Genomic DNA, 26,780 nt, shown 5'->3' with positions numbered 1-26,780 from the left:
GCGAACTATCCCTTTAATGTTTCCAAATGAAATGAAGCGTAACCCATGAAGAGAAAACGACTGTGAAGTGTGAAGCTTTGGGGGTGTCGGACTCGATCTACTCCATCTGTGTTTTGATCACGTTTCTAAATCTGACCAAGGCGTAGTCTTTGACAAAAATGAGATTTTCTCATCTTTTTTGTTTAAAATGTTGCCTTTCTTTATGAAACTTGCCAACATTCAAGCGTTGATAAAACAGGATGCATGATGCTAATAAAATGTTTTTAAAATTAAAGTACAGTTATAGGTATTTTTCAAGTATAAAAAATAACATTTGAACATAGTAAGCTAGTATAGGCCTACTGCAAGTGCAAAAATTATATATAAATAGTAAACTATAAGTATAATGTTAAGTTCACTTAAAGAAAACTTGTAGTATACACTAAGAAAAAAACTCACTGGCGGTACCTTTACAAACGGTACACCTTTGTACCTAAAGAGTGCATATGAGTTCCTCAAAGGTACATATTGGTAACTAAATGGTACATATTAGAACCCTTTTGAAGGGTACTGTCCCAGTGACAGCTTTTGTACCTTTTTTTTACTAAACTAGAAGTTTACTGAGAGTACACTAAAAGAAAACTTGCAAGTATACTTGCAGTATAAAACTACTAAACTAGTAGTTTACTGAGTATACTTCAAAGTTGCTACAAGTATTAAAATAGTAAACTACTAGTATACACATAAGTTCACTTGCAGTACAAATGAGAAACGTAATTATGAACTAGTTGTGATCTTAAAGTTTACTATAGTAGCCTACACTTTAACATATACTTTTATATACTAAAAGTGGGCCAATTTAGTCCCAAGCGGTATTAAAATAGTACACTTACAAGTTTACTACTAGTAGCCTACATATTGACATTAGTATACTTCATAATGTATACTTAAAAATATACTTGAACATTACTTCATAAAATGAACTTGAGGTATACTTCTTTTTCGTAAGGGAAACACTGTTGTTGCGCAAATGAACGGCCAGAACGCATTAAAGGGTTTTCTGATTCTTCCTTTTGATTCTAAACTGAACTCAAATGGCACTGAGAATTGGGTAAGAGAGAAACATAAACCACTTAATTGGGGAAATTGAAAGATGCAAAATAAGATTCACCAGTGCTGAGACGTTTATTCTGTGTATCATCTTTTTACTTACTTTAATTAAATTTACTCTAATTCATTCCTTTTTTAACTGTTTTAATTTCCCTTGCTTTTATTTTGTGCTTATGTTCTATGCAAAGCACTTTGAATTGCTAGTGTGAAATTTTAATTCATTTCTTTGTAAAGCATTTTGAATAACTGTTTTAATTTTCCTTGCTTTTATTTTGTGATTATTTGTATTCCTTTCTATGTAAAGCACTTTGAATTGCCATAGTGTATGTCATGTGCTATATAAAAAAAAAACTTGTCTTGCCTTGCCTTTGCCTTGTCTAGAAAAACCAGTTACGCAGAATCCGCGTTTAGACCAATCAGCGCGGAGCGCACGCGGTCAGCCGTGACACAGAGAGACACAATCTACACAGTATATCAGAGGTGTTTGCAACTTTGCATACAGCAATAGTAAGTGTTTAATCACTGTTTTAGGCAATAGTTGCATGTATTTACTCGCGCACGCGATCTGCCCTGCGGTTTCAGAGCTGACAGCAGAGACCAGGCAAAAGCAAGCGCGTTTTGCATTAATGCACAGTTAGTGTTAAATCCTTGTTTTAGGTAATAGTTGCATGTCTTTTTTTTCGCGATGTTTAAGCATGCGTGGTAACGTATGCATGAATCGATATTTGTATATCATACTAGGCTATATCTTAATAATGTTTTTCTCTTAAAGTTATCGTTCATGACATTTTTTATTGTTGGGAGTTTATGAAAGCTGTAAGTAAACAACATGGTTTGCGCATGCTCGCAATCCAAACCAGATTCAAAGGTCAAACAGCTTATATAACTCTCAAATGTCTTCTCTTTTCACTAATTTACACTTTGAATGTTTATTTCACGTGATTATGTTCGTTCTGCTTTAACACCACCCCTGTATTGTACGACATTAAAAGGGATTGTTCAGTCTGTCATCAGTTACTCAAAGTTCCAAACCTGTGTGAGTTTCTTTCTTCTGCTGAACACAAAAGAAGATTGTGAGTAAACAATAAATAGTTGATGGACCCCACTGACTTTCATAGACTTTAAATGGGTTCTATAAACAGTTTTTTTTTGTTTGTTTGGTTACCCATATTGTTCAAAATATATTTTGTGTTCACTGTTCAGTAGAAGAAAGAAACAGGTTTGAAACAACTTGAGGGTGTGTAGCAGATGAATGATGACAGATTTTTTTTTTTTTTTTTTTTTGGTGAACTATCCCTTTAACTATAAATGAAAGTCGTCAACTCGTGTGTTGTCAATAAACTCTGTCTTCTCAATAGAATTCAATAGACTTGTTTTTCGAGTAGATATCTGAATATACATAAATAAATAAATAATAATTTCTCTCTCGTTTTAAGTGCAAATAAAAAAACCCAAAGAACAATACATTTAAAAGGTAAAGGTAAATATTTTGAAATATGTGAAATGTATCAGATATTTTTGCCATTTATTGTCCTTGTTTCTTTCCCATTTTAGCAGTTGTCCACCTTGCCTGTATTCACCCTCTAAAAGTCTATTATTATCATGCACAAGTAAATGTACCTTGTTTCAAGGATATTTTATAGTAAAAACAAGACAAAGATACAGATTTTTATTGAAAATAAAAATAAAAGTTGCAGTTCTTGCATTTTCACCAGAATATTGGTGCTTTTCACTCTTCCCATAGTGTAAGATTGCAGAAATATATATATATGTTTGTATTGAACATTGATGGTGCAACAGATTTTGTGTGAAAATAAATGATAAAAGTGGTTTATTTTGTTTAAAAATCGTATAAATGTATAAGGGTAGCGAGGACGGCCTTTTACCCCACAGACACACTAGATATTAGATCAAATTAAAATAATATGCTTTTAATAAGGTCTAAATTAATACTTGGTTAAAACAGTCACTTAAGCAAAGTTTGTACTATTTTGATACTTTTAAATTTTTGTTCAATTAACACACTGTCAGTAAAATATGTTAATATAAAAATATATTTAAAATGAAAGAGCATCAAAGGAGATCCCATAATAATTGAATATAGATTTACAGTGCATTTTCACCTGTGTTATTCTTTATTGCACGGCTATTGCGTCGACAGCTGTGTAAGACAAATATGAAATGATAAAAGAAGTTTTCTCAGGAATGGCTGACAGTGAAGAGACTGAAACCTAAAGATGCTCTTCTTCTCTCCCTGTCGGTCATGACAACAGAATATCGCTGTGATCACGTGACGAGGCTCTGGCTCATGTGACGCTTGTTGTTCCTCTTTGTGGGACTGATTTCAGATGCATTTACACTCTTGAGGATCAATTTACAGTGAGCCAACGTCCCTGGCGTCGATCTTTTCAGCTCTATCTGATCTTCAGCTCATTTGCATTGAAACAACTCCCTCTTGACAAACCAGTGTGTTGTTTTTAACGGGCCATTACATCTGGCGTCTGTCTTTCCTGCTCGACCTGATCTTCAGCTCACTTGTGCACAAAAGACTCCCAAAGCCCTCTGACAAACCCAGTGTGTTGTTTTAGTATTACATCTAAATCTTATGTTCACTCTGGAATATATTTGACGGCTCCTAATGGAACTTAATTGCTTTAATCAGCTGAAACTCATTATGTGAGACGGTTTTCCAGCAGTTTAAATATCAGTATATCCACAATTAAAATGCAGAGCCACTAAAAGCAAAAATGTCTTGCCTCGGATTTTTGAGACAAATGGACTTGACCATTGCATGATTATTATATGTAGCCCTGCCCTGCAAATAAAGGCTTTATAAAAAGATAAAAATCTATCTAGTGCCTGGATGTGGAATTTGATCTCTTCTATGTAATAGGATCCAGCAACTATTGTTTGCGTTTTGTTCCCCTTCTGGAGCACCCAGGGTTTTTTTCTTTGTTCGTTTTTTTGAGTACCAGATGCGCTCTTGAATTATATATATATTATTGCATGCTTATTTCAGGCCAAAAAGGGTTTGTTTGTTTGTTTGTCCAGCAGAAAAAAAAAAAAAAAAAAAGAAAAAAAAAATTATAGATATATACAGTGCAATGCATAAGTAAATACACCCATGCTAAAGTTGACTAAAAAGAGGAATAAAAAATCATATTTTGGAAATTGAACTTAATGCCTTAATTTAAAAAATGAGGAAAAATCCAACCTTTAAGGACACCAATTTTCTTTGTGAATGAATAATGTATCGTAAATAAATAAATGTTCTTCCTTAAAATACAGGGTGCATAAGTGTGTACACCCCTATGTTAAATTCCCATAGAGGCAGGCAGATTTTTATTTTTAAGTATTTTATTTTATTTTATTTTTTAGGATACTATGCATCCTGATAAAGTTCCCTTGGCCTTTGGAATTAAAATAGCCCCACATCATCACATAGCCTTCACCATACCTAGAGATTGGCATGGGGTACTTTCCATAAGATCATCTCTCAATGCAAATCAAACTAGCTATTAGGCTAACTGAAATAAAACCATGCCAATCTCTAGGTATGGTGAAGGCTATGTGATGATGTGGGGCTATTTTAATTCCAAAGGCCAAGGGAACTTTATCAGGATGCATAGTATCCTGGATCCATGAAGTAACTGGCCTTTAAAAATAAAAATCTGCCTGCCTCTATGGGAGTTTAACATAGGGGTGTACTCACTTATGCACCATGTATTTTAAGGAAGAACATTTATTTATTTACGATACATTATTCATTCACAAAGAAAATTGGTGTCCTTAAAGGTTGGATTTTTCCTAATTTTTTAAATTAAGGCATTAAGTTCAATTTCCAAAATATGATTTTTTATTCCTCTTTTTAGTCAACTTTAGCATGGGTGTATTCACTTATGCATTGCACTGTATATATATATATATATATATATATATATATATATATATATATTGTTACATATGCATGTATTTGTGTTTCATTTGTTCTATGTTCTGATCGGTTTGTCCTCTAGGGGGCGAGTATGTTGTCTTTGTTTTATTAGGCACTGATTGCTGGCACCTGTGGATCCTGTATGTTTGGCATAAGAAGTCTAAGCGGCCAAACCTGCGTGGCGGGCGGGGTGTTCGGCGGCGGTTCTGTGTGCTCTCAAATGAAACCTTCACCTTTTCATTAGCTTTCTAGTTTACGCCCCTAACCCACCCGGGACAGGGCATCAGCCACCAGATTATCCTTACCTCGAACGTGTTTGATATCGAGGTCATATGGTTGTAACGTCAGACTCCAACGCATAAGACGCTGATTAGTGTTGCGCATTGAATTCAAAAATAGAAGAGGATTGTGATCACAATACACAACAATAGGATGAGAGCAAGTCAAATAGACCTCAAAATGACAGATGGCGAGGACTAAAGCCAAAGCCTCCTTCTCAATAGTAGAATAATTCCTTTGGGCAGCAATGAACTTCTTTTTAAGAATGGGACAGTTTGCAATTAAATGTCCAGAAGCTTTACAATAAAAGCAAGCCCTGTCATCATAAGGAACGACTGTTTTATTGCCAGATGATCTTTTCGAACTTAAAACTGATGAAGAAACAGGAGATCGGTCCCATGACTTCTCCTTAAATGCTACCTTATGCGTCAGCACAAAATCATCAGCTAACATAGCAGCGTTGTGAAGTGTCTCAGCTTTCTGTTCATTTAAATACGTAGAAAGAACAGCAGGCAAACCATTTTTAAAATCTTCCACCAACATCAGTTGTCGCAACTGTTCTCTGCTTTCAGCTTTTTTGGACGCGCACCATCGATCAAACAATATCTCTTTCTCATGCGCAAACTCCACATAAGTCTGATCAGAAAGTTTTACATAATGTCTGAAACGCTGTCTATACGCCTCCGGAACTAATTCATAGGCTTTTAGAATTGCGGATTTCACGGTTTCATAATCTGATGCTTCGTCTATGGTCAAGGCAGAGTAAGCTTCTTGCGCCTTACCAGTGATTACGCATTGCAGTAATAAACACCAAAAATCCGCAGGCCACTTTAAAGTAATCGCAACTCTCTCAAAATGACTAAAGTATTTTTCAACATCCCTTTCGCAAAAAGGAGGAACCATCCTCCGATTTCTTCCCACATCAAATTCAGAGACGGCGGCACCCTTCTTAGTGGCCATTTCTAACTCCATTCGTTTTAATGCAAACTCATGATCCAATTCACGTTTTCGTAACTCTAATTTTGCATTTTCAAACTCCAACTCTTTTTCTTTCAAAGCTAATTCTCTCAAACGAATGGCATGATCTCCCATAGAAGGACCAGCCGTTTCCTCTGCTAAGGGCCTTTCTAGAATACCCAACTTAACCAGGTTAGATTTCAGTATGCTCCGCAAAGTTTCCTTTAAAGTCCTGTCCTTAGAGGTTATTTCTATTTTATAAAACTCTGCTATCTGCAATAACTGCTCCTTTGTATACAATGAAAGCAGTTCCTCAGAAGGAGATTCCTAAAAAATATCCACCACCGAAGCCATTTCAAACTTTTATCCGCACTCGAATAAACGAATGAATATCAAACGTGCACGTATGCAACCAACTTGCTCTCACTAATAACGATCGTTTACACAACTAAACAAACGCGGCTAACAAACTAATTGTAACTAACAGCGATCCCACAGAAAATTGTATTTACCCTATAACAATTTTATTTCTACCATCTAGTCTTCAGTGGCGTTAGGGGCTCGGGGCGACTTTAAAGGGTTACTTCAGGATTTAGCATTAAGCTTTGTATTAGTAGAAAACCTGTAGTATTTTCGAATTACCATGCTTTCCACCCTCATATCCCCCTGGGACAAGAGATTTATGTATTTTTTGTCTGGAAAAAATCCTCCGATGACGCAAAAATCGTCATTTTGCGTCATCGGAGGATTTTCTGGACAGAGGCTAAAGATTACAGCCAGTAGATGGCGTTGTTCCGCATGTTTTCAGCCCGCCCATACAGGGTGGGATCTCACTCACAGAATGTACACACAGTCAGCCTTTCTTTGGAAGCTAAGCTAGCAAGCTCTTGTTCTGTGGAGAAAGCTGAATAGTAGGAGAAAGCTGAGTAAGTAACCATCCTCCTTTTCCCGGACTTGATCGTTCAAAATGTCCGGGATTCAGCTTTTGCTTTCTGCGGTCGCCATTCATTGTTTACATGCACACCTTTCAATCTAACTGAATTCATTCCGATTGGTGAATTTGAATGTAGTGTTTACATGAACGCTAAACAAGTGATCGGTTGATGTACGTTTTACCATTGCTAAGAAAAATTCCCGCTCCTCCGTGAGAGATGCGAGACCCGGCGCGTCTCAGTAATGACGCCACCGGCCTCGCGCCGTTCTCCCGCGGCCGTCAGCCTCGTCCTGCTCGCCACAGTAAACATGATGAATGGCGACTGTAGAACGCAAAAGCCGAATCCCGGACATTTTGGACGATCTCTATCCCTCGCAAACTCATCACGTAGGCTAGCTTTGTTGTTTTCAACAACTGTGCACTCTTACCGGTAGGCGTGGCCTCCTAAGGCAGCGAAGCAAGTGCATTCTGGGAGTTGTTGTCTTTCATCCACATAAGCCAAAAATACATTTTCTGGCTTTTCTCAGTCTAGAAAGCTCCAAATTCAAAAATTTCTTCACATTTCTTCTACTTAAATGACCTATTTTAAATACACATTCATCTTCCCAGAGGTGAAGTATCCCTTTAAACGCTAAACTCATGCCCACCTGCGCACCGATCCCATTAACAAGATCAGCCACACGTGAACTGAAACGTACCCCCACTCCGAATAACCACTAAAAATAAAAAAGGCAAAATAACAAAGTGGCAGGTCCAACCTACCCGGCGACTACAAAAATATAGGGCAAATACTCACGTGGGACCACAGCAGTTACACCAAACACTTTCCAGGACGGGCAAAATACGTCACCATTTTCCTCCACAGTCAGTTTTCACCCCTTCATTTTGTCTTCACCACATGCTCCCACACTTTCGACACTCTCACAACCATGATTCATCATTGCAAGCAGCCACCCCGTTCACATCCTGTCATTCAGTGCCAACAAAGAGATAGACCTTAGATAAGAGCACCGGGCCGCACACTGCAATCGGGAAATTCAATTACCCATCTGTTACTGAACAAATGTTTATGTAACAGATGGGTAATTGATTTTCCCGATTGCAGTGTGCGGCCCGGTGCTCTTATCTAAGGTGGCATGAAAGGAGTGAGGGGAAGGGTGAGGAACTGGGAACAGGTCTATCTCTTTGTTGGCACTGAATGACAGGATGTGAACGGGGTGGCTGCTTGCAATGATGAATCATGTTGTGAGAGTGTCGAAAGTGTGGGAGCATGTGGTGAAGACAAAATGAAGAGAATGCTAGAGAATCAAATCGTAGAGCCTAGTATTAGTCCCTGGAGTTCACCGTGTTTGCTGGTGGAGAAGTCTGACGGTAGTTATCGGTTCTGCACTGACTATCGGCGAGTAAATGCTGTAACCAAGGCTGATTGCTATCCGTTGCCGAGAGTAGATGACTGTGTAGATCGTGTAGGTTCCGCTACATACGTCTCAAAACTGGACTTGTTAAAAGGATACTGGCAGGTACCTTTAACGGATCGTGCTAAGGAGATTTCAGCGTTCGTAACTCCTGATGCGTTCCTTAATTATAGGGTAATGGCTTTCGGAATGCGAAATGCTCCTAGCACGTTCCAGAGACTCGTGAACACTGTTCTGGCCGGCGTTTCTGGTTGTGAAGCCTATTTGGACGACCTAGTTTTATACAGTTCATCCTGGGATGAGCATTTGAACTTGCTTAGGGAGGTTTGGCAGATGCAAATCTGACTGTCAATTTGAGTAAATGTGAATTCGGTAAAGCTAACCTAATTTATTTAGGTAAAGTGATTGGTGGGGGACAGGTTCGTCCAGTTGCGGCAAAGGTTACCGCAATTTGTGAGTTTCCATCACCTGTCGATCGAAAACAACTACGACGCTTTCTAGGGATGGTCGGTTATTATCGAGCGTTCTGTAAAAATTTCGCAACTGTGGTTTCACCCCTTACCGATTTGCTAAGCCCTAAGCCGTTATTTCACTGGTCAGAGTCGTGTCAGAGTGCTTTTGAGAATGTTAAGTCCTTGTTGATTTCAGCACCTGTCTTGATGGCACCGGATCACTTAAGACCTTTTAGCCTCGCAGTGGATGCGAGTGACGTGGGTGCGGGAGCTGTTCTCCAGCAGAGGGGTTCTGATGAGGTAGAACACCCTGTCTGTTACTTTTCAAAGAAGTTCATTGCTGCCCAAAGGAATTATTCTACTATTAAGAAGGAGGCTTTGGCTTTAGTCCTCGCCATCTGTCATTTTGAGGTCTATTTGACTTGCTCTCATCCTATTGTTGTGTATTGTGATCACAATCCTCTCCTGTTTTTGAATTCAATGCGCAACACTAATCAGCGTCTTATGCGTTGGAGTCTGACGTTACAACCATATGACCTCGATATCAAACACGTTCGAGGTAAGGATAATCTGGTGGCTGATGCCCTGTCCCGGGTGGGTTAGGGGCGTAAACTAGAAAGCTAATGAAAAGGTGAAGGTTCACTTTTGGGGGGTGAAGGTGTTACATATGCATGTATTTGTGTTTCATTTGTTCTATGTTCTGATCGGTTTATCCTCTAGGGGGCGAGTATGTTGTCTTTGTTTTATTAGGCACTGATTGCTGGCACCTGTGGATCCTGTATGTTTGGCATAAGAAGTCTAAGCGGCCAAACCTGCGTGGCGGGCGGGGTGTTCGGCGGCGGTTCTGTGTGCTCTCTTGTTGTGTCTTACCCCAGTTCATTTTCCTATCGTTACGTCTATATCATTTTTGTTAATAAACCCCTATTGTACGAGCTGAGTTGTCTATGTCCTCTCTTGTGTTATGGCCGCGGTCGTAACATATATACACACACACACACTGCTGTTCAAGAGTTTTGGATCGGTACGATTTTTAATTTTTTAAAAGAAGTCTCTTCTGCTCACTAAGGCTGCATTAATTTGATTAAAAATACAACAAAAAAGAAAATTCAATTTGAATATATTGTAAAATGTAATTTATTCCTGTGATAAAAGCTGAATTTTCAGCATTATTACTCCAGTCTTCAGTGTCACATGATCCTTCAGAAATCATTCTAATATGATGATTTGATGCTCAAGAAACATTTATGATTATTATCAGTGTTGAAAACCGTCGTGGACAATTTTTCTTCAGGATTCTTTAATGAATAGAAAGTTTTATTTCATTCATTTAGAATCTTTTGTAACATTATAAATGTCTTACTGTCACTGTTGATAAACTGAACGCATCCTTGCGTATAATAAAAATATATAAAAAATATATAATAAGAATAAAAGTAATGATTTCTTTTATTTCTCCAACCAAAATAATAATTCTTACTGACCTCAAACTTTTGAACGGTAGTGTGTAATGTTACATAAGGCTTTCTATTTCAGATAAATGCTGCTCTTTTGAAGTTTCTAGAATAATTTTTGAACTTTTTGAAGAATCCTGAAATTTGTTGAAATATGTTTTTTTTTGTACATAATTGTTTTCAACGTTGATAATAATCATAAATGCTTCTTGAGCATCAGATCATCATATTATAATGATTTCTGAAGGATCATGTGACACTGAAGACTGGAGTAATGATGCTGAACATTCAGATTTGATCACAGGAATAAATTACATTCTAAAATATTTGTAAATATAAAACAGTTATTTTAAATTGTAATAATATTTAACAATATTGCTTTTAAAAATTTTTTTTTTATCAAATAAGTGCTGGCTTGGTGAGCATTAGAGACTTACTTTAAAAACATTAAAAATCGTACCGATCCCAAACTTTTAAACGGCAGTGTATATATATATATATATGTTTATGTTTATTTAACACTGCTAAGTGTTAGTGTTATATTTCACACAGAGCTGCAAGCAAGAAAACAATTAAAAGGTGCATGACTCCCTGAAGAAGCAAAAGTACCAGAACTGCATTCCATTCCATTAACTCACATATTTAACTAGATTGTCACCAAGATGTCCATTCATTTGACCAATCAGTCAAACCCTTTCCTTATCCTCACAGGTTATACATTCACAGAGCCTGAAACCTGAGACGGGATCGGACACTTCTTCGCACGCGAGCGTTGGAAGGATTATAAGAGCAACTCATTCACAAGCCCAAGACCTTTCTCTCTTCATCCTGGTGCAGAATTGAGGATCGCATGCAACGAGAAATGGGTGAGAAATCTGTACTCGTATATATGCATTTTATTTTAGATTAGTCAGTTAGTGTTTGACCATAACTAATTCATTGTACCATTTTTGTATCATATCTGTTAAAGGTTATAGTTCACACAAAAATTCTCTCAAACAAACCTGTATGACTTTCTTAAACGAAAGAAGACTTTTTGAGGAATGCTGGAAAACAAACAGTTTTGGTGACCATTGACTTCCATTGTATTGGCAAAAAAAACATTACTTTCTTAAAATGTTTCACAAAACAAAGAAATTCACACAGGTTTGGATAGTGAGAGAATTTTCCATGGGCTAATTTTCATTTTAAATTGAACTACTCCTTTAAATCAAACTCTCTCCCTGTGTGTGTGTGTGTGTGTGTGTGTAAACAGCACAGAAGACAGCACTGATAGTTTATGCCCACCAGAGTCCCGTCTCATTCAACGCTGCTGCGCGGGACGTCGCTGTCGAGGCTTTGACGAAGCAAGGCTATAAAGTCCTGGTGTCGGATCTCTATGCGATGAGCTTTAAATCCTCAGCTACTGCAGATGATATCAAGGGTAGGAATTTGCTGTCATGTAACATCCTCAAATATCTACTTCATGTACAAATGTAAGGAAGATATAAACTGCATTTATATTAAAAAGCTACAACTATGCTATAGGTTAAAAAGACTGGCTAGGTGTATCTTGGTGACACACACACACACACACACACACACACACACACACACGTCACTCGTGCACACACACGTCACTCGTGCACACACACACACACACACGTCACTCGCACACACACACACACACACACACTCACACATACGTTACTTGCACACACATCACACAAACACACACACATCACTCACACACACATTCACATACACACTCACTCACACGTCACTCGTACACACACACACACACTCACACATACGTTACTTGCACACACATCACACAAACACACACACATCACTCACTCACTCACTCACTCACTCACTCACTCACTCACTCACTCACTCACTCACTCACTCACACACACACACACACACACACAGATCAGAGATCGAGCTGTGCACTCACAGAAACATCATGAGCCCTGAAACTTGTTTTAAATTTTTTTTATCTTACCGCTTTTCTTTATCTCTGTATTTGATGTAAAGCAGGCCAAATGTTAGATCTAACGAGCCGTAACTGACGGAAATAACGATAATTTTTACCCCTCTGGTCAAATATTACGTTGCAAATATGAATAACAGCTTTAAAGGAACACGCCACCGTTTTTTGAAAAAGGGCTTATTCACCGTCTCCCCTACATTTAGATCGGTGGGCAAACGCATTTTTGTCTCAGTGCATGCATTGTCTTAGTCTGGCAGCGCCGCCGCTAGCTTAGCTTAGCATAATGAATGGAATCCTTTGTTGCCGGATAGCATGTCGTGAGTAAAAGTGATCCAACAAAAAAAATAATAATAATAATTTCTTGTGGCCTGCGTATTCACAACGAGTACAAATCGCAATGCAGATTAAGACTGGCGATTTCCTAGGCAGATATTGACTTGGGACTATATTGGGGGGAAGCACAGGCGAAGCACTGCTACTTGGGCGCAGAGATATCACGCAACACATGAAATTCGCATAGACAGTAAAAGAAATGGACACAGCGACCCCATTTGATTCAACAGAGAAAAGTGAAGTCAATTAGAAGCTCTCACTTCCTGATGGCTGAGCGTACTGCGCAGACTCAAACTGAGCTTGATGACATAGATGTGACGTGAACAACCCGTCTGTCTTCTAGTAGCTGTGCCAAGAGAAGGTGAGGGTCTGCTAATCAATGGCGGCCCCCGGGGAAGCTTCAGTTTTTTCTGAAACAATACCCCCTTGGAAAGATATCTGATATCTCTACGCCCAAGTAGCAGTGATAAAAAAAAACGGTGGCGTGTTCGTTTAAGTTGTCAATGCTGGTATAAGCCATGGACCATGGTATAAGCGGGATAATCCACGGCTATCTGTGCAATAAACCATTTCAGTGCACTATATACCAGCTTCCTCTCGCTCTGATTGGTTGTTTACCTGAACGTGCTCCTAAATTAAAAAAAAACTTCATTTAATGCACAGCTAGCCGTGGATTATCCCTAACTTAATTCACACCTTCCAGCCAATCAGAATCGAGTATTCAGACAGACCATGGTATAGACCAGGGGTGTCCAAACTCAGTCCTGGAGGGCCACTGTCCTGCAGAGTTTAGCTCCAACCCCAATTAAACACACCTGAACCAGATAAACAAGGTCTGATTATCTGGTTCAGGTGTGTTTAATTGGGGTTGGAGCTAAACTCTGCAGGACAGTGGCCCTCCAGGACTGAGTTTGGACACCCCTGGTATAGACGCATCTTTGATCAATCAATCACACTTGATCAATTAATACTAACACTTTCTCTTCTCTTCTATATCTATTCACACACACACACACACACACAAAAGTACATGTACTGCGTTAGACTAAACTGGGAAGGGTCATAGCACTTGCATATTGTTGTCCTATTGTTAGTTTCACTGCTTCTGTTGTTCTCGTAAGTCGCTTTGGATAAAAGCGTCTGCTAAATGAATACATTTACATTTATGCATTTGGCAGACGCTTTTATCCAAAGCGACTTACATTGCATTTCAAGGTACACATTTACATTCTTATCAGTTCATTGCTTTCCCTGGGAATCGAACCCATGACCATGTCGTTGCAAGCGCCAACGCTCTACTGTTTGAGCTACAGGAAAGGAGCATTATATAAATAAATGAAAACATTTATATGAATAAATAATGTAAAGGAGCATTATATTACTGTAACTATTCCAGGTGATCTGAAGAACCCTGAGCACTTTGTGTACAATGAGGAGATGATGGCGGCATGGCAGGACGGGCGATTGAGTGACGACGTTTCAGAAGAACAACACAAGCTGGAGCAAGCAGAGCTGGTGATCTTTCAGGTAATACTGCCATACTCATGTCAAAGTACAGTGTCATACAGTACTGTGCAAAAATCTTAGGCATGTTAATATCCCCCCCCCCCCCAAAAAAATGTGGTATTAACATGCCTAAGACTTTTGCACAGTACTGTACATTTCACCTTGATCTCAGAACAATAACATGATTTGATTATATTCACAGTTCCCTCTCTACTGGTTCAGTGTTCCTGCCATCATGAAGGGCTGGATGGACCGAGTCTTCACTCAAGGGTTCGCCTTCACCCTGCAGAAGATGTACGACAACGGCATTTTTAAGGTCTGAAAAAGGCTTGTTTTGTGCACCTGACACTGTTGATTCCTGTTTCTGTGATTCTAATGGTGATCATATTTAGTTAAAATGTCGTGCACCATTCACACCAGGATAAGAAGGCCATACTTTCATTCACCACTGGGGCGACAGAGTCCATGTTTCTGGCCGACGCCGTTCATGGAGACATCAACGTTCTCCTTTGGCCTTTACAGGTGAGATACATTTCTCATATCATGACTTTTGTTTGACCTTTCAGTCCAGTGTACCAGTTTCACAGCTTAAAACATCCCTCCCAGACAGAGCATTTATTCAAATTAAGCTGCGTAAACAAATCTTTGTGCAAATTTGTCGGTCATTAGGATTGCCAACCGTCCTGTAGGGGAGAGCTTTTTGACTCTCTCAGTTTGTGTAAATCCACTTGGGGTTCAGAGTTGTTGTTTTTTTACATGTCCAGTACAATTATGTGGTTTTGTTTCATTAATACAGTGCATACTTTTTTCTTAATTTACCCTGAAAGAAGGGAAGTGAAATGTGGGATTTAAAATGCTAAAAAAATATACAAGACGAACTAAAATATTTTCTCAATTAATATACAATTATTAACTTTTTCATATAAAATAATGCCATTTATTTAATAATTAAAAATAAACAAATTTTTGAGTTTGACAACAACAAACACACCGCAAAACACAGCTTAGTTCAAAACATAATAATGATAAATAATTTCTGAACATTGAGTCTCAGTCTTTATTCACCTTTTTCTCATGGTTTCTCAATAGAATTCATAAAAGTATAGAATATAATAGCGTAGTTTTAACAGGGGCTCATTGTAACGCAGTGTGACAACATGCCCCGCCTGCACAACTGGGATTTTAAACCTGGCGAGTGTCTTCTGCTGGTTAAATTAATCTTCAGTGATATCATCCAAAGATTTCGGAATTTTGCCGTAATTTTTTCCTCTTTATAGTGTTGATATGGCAGCTTGTAAATAGACTAGGTTTCGTCATGATAGCATGTGTGGAAGTATTTAAAACCAGTGTGTTACAACTAGCCCGCGTTAGTTTGTGCCCCGCTCACCCCTATAATATGAGGCAATCCTGGATCAGTGTTGCATTGTGTATTAAATCCATATGGAATGCGTTTTGTCACATGTTTTAGACACCCAAAAACCTGCCCTTTAAGTTTTTTAGCTTTTAGTATGAATATGTTAGCCTTAAAGGGGTGGTTCAGGATTTTGGACCTCGGACCTCATTTCCAAGTTAGCCTGGGTGTTATTTATCAGTGGAGACCGTTTTCAACATTTTTCATCCAGTCCTTCCAGTTGCATAGTTCACCGGTGCTAGGCTAGCGCGAGTCAACGGTATCTGCTAGCCTGCCATTAAAAACAGTTTTACCCACTCCACAGTACACCAAAAGCAAATAAATTATAACGCCAGACCATCGATGTAAATGTCTGTTGAGAGAATAATGTTAAAAATCGAACTACCCTTTCATCGCATTGCAATAGTTATAGTTTGTTCCCTGTATTTATTAGCACAGTCTACAGCAGCGGCGGAGTGATATTCAGTTACCTAGGCAACCGAGAGAGCCGTTCCACATGACAATCACATAGTGCGCTTCTGTTCTGTGTTTACTTTTCGGCGCAGTACTACTAACTGGAGCAAAGTAAAATTCCGCCGCTGCTGAGAAATTAGTTCCTGTAAATGTAATGCGATCACTGAGATGCAAGAGTAGTTCGATTTTTAACATTATTCTCTCAACAGACATTTACATCGATAGTCTGGCGTTATAATTTATTTGCTTTTGGTGTACTGTGGAGTGGGTAAAACTGTTTTTAATGGCAGGCTAGCAGATACCGTTGATTCGCGCTAGCCTAGCACCGGCGAACTATGCAACTGGAAGGACTGGATGAAAAATGTTGAAAACGGTCTCCACTGATAAATAACACCCAGGCTAACTTGGAAATGAGGTCCGATGTCCAAAATCCTGAACCACCCCTTTATGGTTATGAATAAGCTGGTGTGTCCCAAAACATTTAGGAGATATAAGCATGCAAAACTCAGTCTCTCACTTTCGCTAAAATGGATCACGGATTTTTATGACATCACTTCAGCTTCTCATCACATCTTCTGTCCAATCAAATGCTCTCAAATGCTCAAAAGCTCCGCCCCCTATGCTATAAATACCACCTGACCAAAGCGAGCGCTGACACGTCACAGGGCAATATGTGTTGGAGTGTGAGTTCGGTTGCTCAATCATCATCAGTGCTCGGATTCGCTTCCAAACTAAACTATTTGCTATTTGAAAAGGGGGAGGAGCCATTCAAAATGTCCCGCCTTAGCTTCCCGTTTCAGTGGAAATTACGTCAACGCATCATCATACAAATTGTTCCAAGGCACTTCAGTGGGACTTGATGCACTTCAAGCGAAATCGAAGAACGAATTGGTGTGACGTCATTTCGAACAAAATCAGGCCAAAATGAAGTTCGTTTCAGGTGTTCGTGTTCACTCTAGCTGGTAAACGCCTCTGAACTGCCATTGGTCCGTGGTGATGATGTAATAGGTGGGTGTGGCTCTGAGGCTCCGCCTTCTTTTATGAGTAAATCTTCTCCGGTTCATTTCTTCTGTTCAGTCCGTCGAGGTCAGACGCGAGTAAAGCATGAACACACTGGAGAGACGCTTTATAGTAGAAACTGAAGCTGTAATTCTAATTGAAAGAGACACTGACACTGTTTTTTCATGTATTCTATTGTATTCATCGATCTATTGTATAAAGTATATAAGGCCACCAGGAAAATGTGACTTTTGCATAGGTGTGGTTTCAGATGTTCATATATTTTTTGTACATTTAGAATACATTTTAGTACTAGTTATTTAATTCTAATTATAAAACGATTAGGTCCAGTCCTTAGTCCTTGATTGGTCAATAGCTGTGTTTTATTCACGATAAAACGCTTATGACCGCTTCACCCAACGGTTCTGTGCATCACTACACAACACCCCTAGCAACCACTCTTAGCAACGTCAACATATGTTTGTTCTCATTGATATTGTTCGTTGAAGCTTATAGAGTATTGTGAGAGATCGAGTAAACGAGTGTACGTGCATTTACAGTAGATAAAGCATTTTCCTTCATGTCAGTCCTATATTCGTAATAAAAAAATCTGTTTTCCGTGCCCTGACACGCTAGTCATTTGTCAGTTGCGTCTTGCTTCTCCGTGTTCACAGCAAGTTTCAGTCCTTTCAATATCAAAGTCTTCTCTACTGACTGACTCACGCATAAAGACAGTCTTTGCCGCCATCTAAAGGAGAAATACTGTCATTTCTGTTGCTGTTTACGGTCAGGGACTATTTTTTCCAGCGGGAGGAAGACTTTTAGTGATTTTACTTCATGAAAGTTGCATTGATAAATATTTTTTGGCTTTAATATTCGCATTGTGTGGTAACCGTTTTATAAAAGCAATAAGGTACTCGAGGCTAGTGCTGTATCGCGAATAAGTCACGGCATTTTGTCAGTCAAAAATAGTCGATCTCTGAATGCAACGTAACAGGGAGGAGAGTAAAGATGGAAAGCTCCTAAGTTCCATATACATTCACGGATAATTTGTTGTTTTGTCGTTAGTAAAAATCAATATTGACCTTGTATTTGAAAAAGGATCCTCATATAAGGAACGATACTAAAATTCAGAGTCGGTTCATTTGCATTCGGAGATCGACTATTTTTGACTGTCAAAATGCCGGCGGACGGAAACGCAGTGAGTTCTTCAAAATCTTTCTTTTTAGTAAACTCTGTGAACACAAACAATGTTCTCAGTGCTGGAGTTCATGTGTAGAGCCCCTGGTGATACTTCCAGCAAAGTTTCATGTTGTGTCGAGTCTTCTCAGTGTTTAAAAATAGCGTTTTTAATGCTATCATAGTCGTGCCCCATGCACTCCCATTCACAAGGCAATTTGACCGAAAACGAAAATACGATCAAACTTAAAAGTGGCGTTTCCATCCTAATTATGCTTTTAAACGAAAGTTTGCCTTCGGGTAGATTAACAAAAAGACCCTAGGTTGCATTAGGCGAGAGTTTCGCTTTAAAACTGTGACATGTATTAGGGCTGGGTAAAAAATATTGATTTCTCGATTTTAATCGATTCTCATTTTTACGAACCGATATCGATTCTTAAATCCCAAGAATCGATTAGTCATCCTGTTCTCAGTTGATGAATGATTGGGACATTGTAGCGCGCATCCCATCCAAGAAATCGCAATAATCTTTGTGCTTTGTTACTATTGATATGAAACAAAGTCTCAGATTTCAAATTACGTCCATTTTCTTATGAAATTCAAAAACATAATTACCGTGTCGGCGCTGTAGCATGAGATCGCTCAAGAGAAGCACATGATCTTCTCTTCCAGCTTAATAACACCAGTTACAGTGCGAAATAAACATGAACGAGCATCTGAAAGTGTGTTAAAAGACAGAGTACAACTTATCGAAATCCGTATCATGTGACATGGAGTCGCTCAGTGTTTCAACTGTGGAAAGACGTCAGTAAAACAGCTTGTAAACAATGTCATGTAACGTCACATTTACCTCAGAAAAACCAGATCCAGTGGCCATAAACTCGTCAGTCAGCTAGAAATATTAACTCTAAAGGAGCATTTTGCTAAATATATGCACCATATTACATATTCATTATCATTTTTAATGTTCTTCAATTTTTAATGCATGTTTTAATAAATCTGGCAGGTTTTTATGACAGACACCATTTAAATGTTTATATTTCATATAACTTTATTATTCTAAAAATAAATAAAAGTGTAATTTAAGTGTTTGTATACAAATCAGTTCATTTTTACCTTCAGTATTATAGTAGGCTAATGAAGCCTATAGGCCACCACTGACTCCCATAGTTTACAGCATTAGTGAAGAGATGTTTTCCTTGAGAAAATTTGCCATGTATTGAACCTGATATCCAAAATAATCAATATTGAATCGAAATCGAATCGAATTGTGAAATTTGTGTCAATACCCAGCCCTAACATGTATGGTGTCAGAGAAATTCACTAAAATATAACGTCCACTACAGTGGACAAAAGTCTATTCCTGGGTCCCAGGAGGATATGATACGACATCTTTGAGATTATTATTATTTTATTTTTTAACATTGATTAAGAAAAATGTAGATTACAAAGAGTTTTTGTGTTTTCTTGCACACAGAATGGAGTGCTGCGCTTCTGTGGGTTTCAGGTCCTCGCTCCTCAGATCTTCTGGTGTCCGGCGCACTCGCCAGCGAGTGTGAGAAGTCAAATGTTGGAAGCGTGGCGGGAACGACTTCACGGCGTGTTTGCCGAAAAGCCCCTGTCCTTCGCTCCCACCGAGTACTTCGACCTCAGTTTCCAAGGAGGATTTCGTCTTCGGCCGGAGGTCAGAGAGAAGTGTGCGTCTCTCACTCACGGCATCACCACAGCTCATCATTTAGGAAAACCTCTCCCTCCTGACAACCAGACCAAAGCTAAAGAAAGCTGAAGGATCCAGCGAAACAACGCTAGTTACTCGTTCAAAGGATCGTTAGCAGAATAAAGGACGTTTTAAGAGAAATGTGCTTGAGATTATAATATCAGCCTGTCATTTATGCCTCAGATAGCCAACATTATACCAGCAATAAGCAACTGAATAATGTGACTAATCAATAATTCTTATGTTTACTGATATCTATTGTTATTTTAGTATTTATACTCATCTTGGTGTATTAATGAAGTAACTTGTCAAATATAGATTATTTGACTATTATATGACTATTTTGATTTTTTAGATGTCATATTTGTAATACTTATTAGACAAATCTGGGCATTTTAATGTGTTAAGGCATCTGTTGTGTTATGATAAACTCATAATCATGTTGGTTTACATTTTGAGATTTTTAACTACAAATACAAAAAATAAATAAATATAAGAAATCTTTTATTTATTCTTTGTATAATGTATTCTTTTAAAATAATTGATGTAACATTATGTTGGGTAAATAGCCTAAATGAACAATAAAAAAATGTCAACTTGAAAAAATATGAAGGTACATTTCAACTGAAAGGTTGAATTGTGTTCATAATAACAATGCTGTTTTTGATTTCTTTGTGTTTCATTATTGATTAACGTTAGGTAGTATTTCACGCTTCACAAAAAAATCCGTGTCATTAAATCAGCTGGTTTCCACTGTGACAACATGCCCCGCTACTGAGCCGGTTTGTTTATTAGCTGTTTTTTTTTTTTTTTTTTCAATAACGGTGGAAATGTTCAACAGCTTTTTGTATGTATGTGTCTTTAAACTGACTTTAAAAACTAAATCTACTTTTTTTTCTTTTCTTTTCTTAAAAAAAAAAAAAAAAAAAAAAACGAAATATTTCCTAATTTTTCCTATTGAGACATTCAAGATTCATCGAATTTAGTAAACATAGTGGGGACATTACAATATAAAGAATTTCTCCATAAAGTTGAACAAAATTTCATTCTTTTTATTTTTAATTAACTGTAACGACTCCTTTAGCGATTCCATCTCGATGAAGAATGAATTGCATTTAGGTATGCGTTTTGCACATTTTTGTTTATGGATGTAATATTTAGCATGCAAGATCACGTAGAAGTTCACCACATATTCAAACATGTTGCTTCTGTGTGTGAAAGAACATATAACATCTTTTAGAGATCGTTTATAATTCACCTTTCTTGGGGCAAAAAGAAAAGAACTAACATCAGACCAAAATTTTAAAGACAAATCGCAGTTGTAAACTAAATCTACTTTGAGATACATTTATTGACAATTTGCCACAGTGTGGTGACTTTTATTTTATTTTTGAAAGGTCGATGGGATTCAGATACAAAATCTGAATACTTGCTACAAAATGGCATAAACAGTCAATATACAGAGAAGAAGAAAAAAGGCTAAATAAAAATAATAATAAAAATAAACATAATAATACATCAAATTAAATAATAATAATTAGATTATAAAATACAGATTCGATTATAAAAATACAAACACATTACACGGTTTTATTGGGCATCTGAGAATCATTTTATTTCATTTCTGACTATAATAAACAATTTAAAGAATCTAAATTTATGTATAAAGCATTTTTGCCAATAATATAATGTTATTAATAAAGCAACAATCTTTGGTGCCCCGGTGTGGTGACAGATCGAGTCTCCCCTACGCGCTGACGCCACAGGCTCACGCACACTGACCGCGACGCGTCGCGACGCGAACACGTCATTCGGATGCGCCAGCGCGTCATTTGCTGCAACGCAATCCCAGCCATCCCACCCCAAACTCCCAGTATTCCCGGCGTCCTGTACCGTTATTCCTCCATATCTGAACTGAAGTTGAAGCGCTGATATTATGGGTGGAAGTCCAACATGAACTGAACTTTATTTGTTTGCCTGTAAAGAAGCGCTGCGCGGTACGTGTTGCGTCTATTTATATACGAACTGCTTTATTTGTTTTATAGAAATGTCTCATTCGCTGTGGATAAAACAAGTGTTATTGTCAGAGCTGTTGATGTCATGCACTGACAAAGCTGTAGCCATCGATGTTTTCATTTTAAAATGAGCCAGAAACGGGAATCTATATCACAAGGTTATACTTTTATTATTGTTGTTTTATTCCCATCATGCACTAAACGAGACCTTTTACAACACAGTATTGTTTACATAAACGGTGCTAATGGAAAAAATGTAATAAATAAATAAATAAATACAAATCTCAGAATTTTAAAATGCATAAAGTTCCCATTATAATTTATTTTAATTATCCAATAACAAGACAGTATCCCAACAGTAGAAGATCAGACTTTTATTTAGGGAAAAAACTGTTCATTTCACTTTATCTGGGATTTGAGTATTTGTTTTAGCTCCAATCTTTCACTTTCCTCCATGGTTTTTTCCTCAATGTTTTAAACTGATCACGTTTTTTTTTTTTCGTACAGTTTTTATTGAACATTATGAATGTACTATACAATATACTTTAAATCTCGCTGCTGTTTTTTAAAATCACATTTTTTCATGATTATGAGGTTAAAAAAACTGTATTTATAATTATAAAAATCAGCCATATGCTGTTTAGATTTCTGAAGTTTCTAATAAGCAATTGTTATTATCTATGAGTTAAATAACAGGGGCAATACAACTTTATTATTATTAACATTATTAATTATTGTACAATTAGTTATTATGATACTGGTATTTACTCAGATTAGTTTTAATACAGGTCACCAACAATCACATTGTGAAAAATAGTTAATAGAACAAAATAAAATAAAAATGTAACATTTATCTGTATTAAATATCTAATAGCATTTAACACTTTTATTTCCACAAACAGTAAACTGTACTGTTTCCCGTAATTACAACTTAAAAAAAAAAAAGGGTAATACTTTATTTTAGTGTCATTATTACACGTTACATTACCGTAGTAATAACTATCCTATAAATGATGCATAATTACATGATAAACACACCCTAATCCGAACCCTAACACTATATTAAGTGCATGTAGTTCATTTATATTACTCAGTACTTAAGTGTAACCAATTTTTTTTTTAAATGTTATTCATGTTTGTGCTTTTGGATATTGATCTTCTTACTTAGCATTTTGGGCACTAATCATGTGCTTTCTGCATATGTAATAGTTTAGTTGATTATTTTGATTTATTGTGTTGGGTTGTACGTTCCCCCACGAGGTTTAATTAAGATGTGTAGCTGAAATCAAACTACACTTTGATTGGCTATCTCAATTATTTTGACATTGATGAGGCAGAACAGCCTAAAGAAGTTTTCAAGTTTTTTTCTTTGTCATCCTAAAAATAAACAGACCAGCATCAAGAATATCAAATATTCAGTTCAATGCAGATTTATTTGTATAGCACTTTTCACAAAACACACCGTTTCAAAGCGGCTATACAGAAAATGCATGTTTCGACATTACAATTCAGAGTAATTTGTTATATCAGGTGTGACTGTGCCCAAGTAATGTCCAGAAATGTACAGTTCGAAGATAATATAAATCATGAGGTTAGCTAACATCGTGTAGGAGAGAGCGGGGCACAAACTAACACTTTTTGACTTTCTTAGTTTGTGTAAATTCCCTTCAGAGTATTTATTTCCCCCCACATTAATTTCACACGTCTAGTAAAATCATGTGGTTTTGATCAATTTTTTTCTTGATTTTACATTTGGGTGAAATGTGACAACATGCCCCATAGGTGGGTTCAGTTATAACATGATCATATGACAAATTAAAATGTTATCTGATCTAATAAATAAAAAAATACACAAGACAAAATATTTTCTCAATAAAATACAATTATTAACTTTTTCATATAAAATAATGCCATTTTTTTAACAATTAAAAAATTAAGTCATTTGGAGTTTGACAACAAACACACCGCAAAACACCGCTATACAGCATAGTTCAAAACATAATAATGATAAATAATTTCTGAACATTGACCTTTTTCTCATGGTTTCTCAATAGAATTCATAAAAGTATAGAATATAATACAATATTATAGTTCTAACAGGGGCTCATTGTAACGCAGTGTGGTTTAAACCCGGCGAGCGTCTTCTGCTGGTTAGATCAGCATTAACGAACTGTTAAATAACAGATATAAGATTAAAATAATATCAGATTTCTAATATCTAATTTTAAATAAACACAAAAAACAGAGATGAAAAATTAACAAGTAAGAAAGTAAGAAATGTACTTTTGCTATGGTTAAATAAATGTTCAGTGATATCTTCCAGAGATTTTTTAATTTTGGCGCATTTATTTTCTCTATATAGTGTTGATATGGTAACTAGTAAATACACTAAGTTTCGTTATGCTGGCATGTGTGGAAAGTTTTAAAACGTTTGTGTTACAACTAGCTAGCGTTAGTTTGTGCCCCGCTCACCCCTATTAACTTAGGCAGAACCCTTCGCAGTAAAGTGAACAAACACGCACCTTTGGGTTACATAATAAGAGCGTATTTGTTTTCGATTTGAATGGATTCGTTTAAAAGTAGACATTTCAAGCTTTCTATAGGCCTGTTTCTCATGTCTGTCAGGCAAGTTTCCTATACGCTGAGTTTCGGTTCACTTGTGACGCGCTCCAGATCTTCTTGCAGTCGAGGACGGAGCAACTTTCTGGTCTTAAAGGTGCAGTGTGTGATTTTTAGCGCCATCTAGTGGTGAGGTTGCGAAGTGCACCCAACAGAAGTTACGGTGGCCGACAGGAAGTGATGTCGTCGTCTGAGACAGCAGAGAGTAGCCAGTTAAGCAATGAGGTTTCTTTACCAAGATAAATTAAGAAATAACGTTTACTTAATTATTCAGTAAAACGATATGTTATTGCAAATATTATTGTTACTTGTTCATCATTGTTTTATTCGCTGACTCTAGCTAGCTTCTTTGCACGAAGAACAACATAGTGACGAAACGCGCTCTGTAGTAGTTTGTCCGTTTAGGGCTTCTGTAGAAACATGTCGGCGCAAAATGTATATTATATTGGATTTCTTTCAATAGATCCTCCTAAATATTACACAATGCACCTTTAAGTTTATTCTGTGCACTTCATCGGATTTGTCGTGTTGGCGGTCTTGGCAGCAATTATCTTGTCGCAAATCTTGCATCGCGCGCTGTTGGCATCGAGCCTGGTGACATGTAGCCACACTTTTGATGTTTTCCATCTATGGGGTTTGGGACGCTTACGCTACACAGCCTCATGTGTGAGACACGTTTCTGGGTGTAAAATAGTGTTTTTCCTCGATGCCTCGCCACAGCCAATCACGCTGCATGCTCATTGGCTCACTGACATTGACGAGATTAACTTGTCAGGGTGCCTAAAAAGTATCGAACTTGATGCCCGACTCTTAACGGTAAAAAGCCAGAATGCCGTTGCTTGTGTGAACGGCATGTTTGTGTATTTACCCGTCATTCTGGTCATTTTATGGTAATTGCTGTGTGAAAGGGGCTAATGATCTCATTAAAGTTGTGATCATAATGATTACAATATGGGTCAATGACGTGACGGGTCATTTTTTTGTCCAAAGGCCTTAATAATAATAAAAAAACAAATATATAACATCCAAAGTATGTAAGGTAGTACAACTTGATCTCTTTTACTGAATCCAAAAGGTTTTAATTATATTTTTTCTACATATAAAGGTATTTTAAAGATTTTGAAGTGTCAAAAGGTCATTCGGTAAAACCGATATAGTAAATATTTAAATGGAATAATATTGTTTTTAATAACTAAAGGAACTACAATAATACAAATATAAAGCAGATAAGGCTCTTTTTTTTTCTCCTTTCCCTGTGCAGTGTTTTACTTGAATATGTTGGAGTGTTTAGAGTAGTCCAATAAATGATTACATTTATGAGATCAGTGATAATTTTATTTCATATTTCTTCTGTGGTACACACTATATACTATCTCAACATCAGTGTCAAATCAGTTTTTAACTTTCAAATCAGTGGTTAAACCGAATGACTTTTTTGGTGACAAATCTTTTCCATCTTGTGAAAAATGACAAAAAACAGTGTTAATTGATTGTACAAACCACACAATCTTATTGTTAACACCTAGGTAAACTAAAAAATGGTTTCAAATATAGTTATATCTCCATTCTATTTTTTTACACTTTTAAAAACCTTATTCGTCAATGACCCATATATAGAAAATTTGGCAGTTGTGTATATTGGGGGTGGAGCTTGTCCCGCTCAATGTCTGCACTCTAAAAAATGCTGGGTTGTTTCAACTCATGTTTGGGTAAAATATGTAAAATATGGACAATTGGACAATTTTTAAACCCAAAGGTTGGGTTTGTCCATATTTGACCCAAACATGAGTTAAAACAACTCAGCATTTTTTAGAGTGCAGATACTGAGTGGGATGCTGGGTTGTTTCAACTCATGTTTGGGTCAAATATGGACAATAGGGGCTTGGCCCGCTCAATGTAAATGCTGGGTTGTTTTAACTCATGTTTGGGTCAAATATGGACAATTGGACAATTTTGGGTTTGTACAAATTTGACCCAAACATGGGTTAAAAAACCCAGCATTTTTTTTTAGATTGCAGCCTTGAAACTGTTGAATCAGAAAGTGGAGGTATGTTTTTCTTTT

At 37.2% G+C, this 26,780-nt stretch overlaps 1 protein-coding gene across 3 annotated transcripts; it reads left to right on the top strand.

The window, feature by feature from the left end:
* Window positions 1–1,468: 1,468 nt before the first annotated feature.
* Window positions 1,469–20,731, top strand: nqo1 (NAD(P)H dehydrogenase, quinone 1). 3 transcript variants are annotated; one of them, XM_084405592.1, is made up of 7 exons: window positions 1,469–1,596; window positions 11,223–11,377; window positions 11,767–11,934; window positions 14,216–14,346; window positions 14,528–14,641; window positions 14,746–14,847; window positions 19,845–20,731. In XM_084405592.1, the coding sequence occupies exons 2-7, from the start codon at window positions 11,362–11,364 to the stop codon at window positions 20,151–20,153; spliced, it is 840 nt and encodes a 279-aa protein (XP_084261718.1). In that variant the 5' UTR covers window positions 1,469–1,596; window positions 11,223–11,361; the 3' UTR covers window positions 20,154–20,731. The 3 variants fall into 3 exon arrangements, with proteins under 3 accessions (XP_084261718.1, XP_084261716.1, XP_084261717.1); XM_084405590.1 differs by lacking the exon at window positions 1,469–1,596 and adding an exon at window positions 1,673–3,663 and having other exon boundaries at window positions 19,845–20,696; XM_084405591.1 differs by lacking the exon at window positions 1,469–1,596 and adding an exon at window positions 10,807–11,116 and having other exon boundaries at window positions 19,845–20,696.
* Window positions 20,732–26,780: the final 6,049 nt, after the last annotated feature.

Source organism: Rutilus rutilus (genome assembly GCF_951802725.1).
Source record: "Rutilus rutilus genome assembly, chromosome: 3".
Taxonomy (NCBI): domain Eukaryota; kingdom Metazoa; phylum Chordata; class Actinopteri; order Cypriniformes; family Leuciscidae; genus Rutilus; species Rutilus rutilus.
Note: the sequence above shows the minus strand (reverse complement) of the source record. Positions and strands in the feature narration are given on the sequence as shown.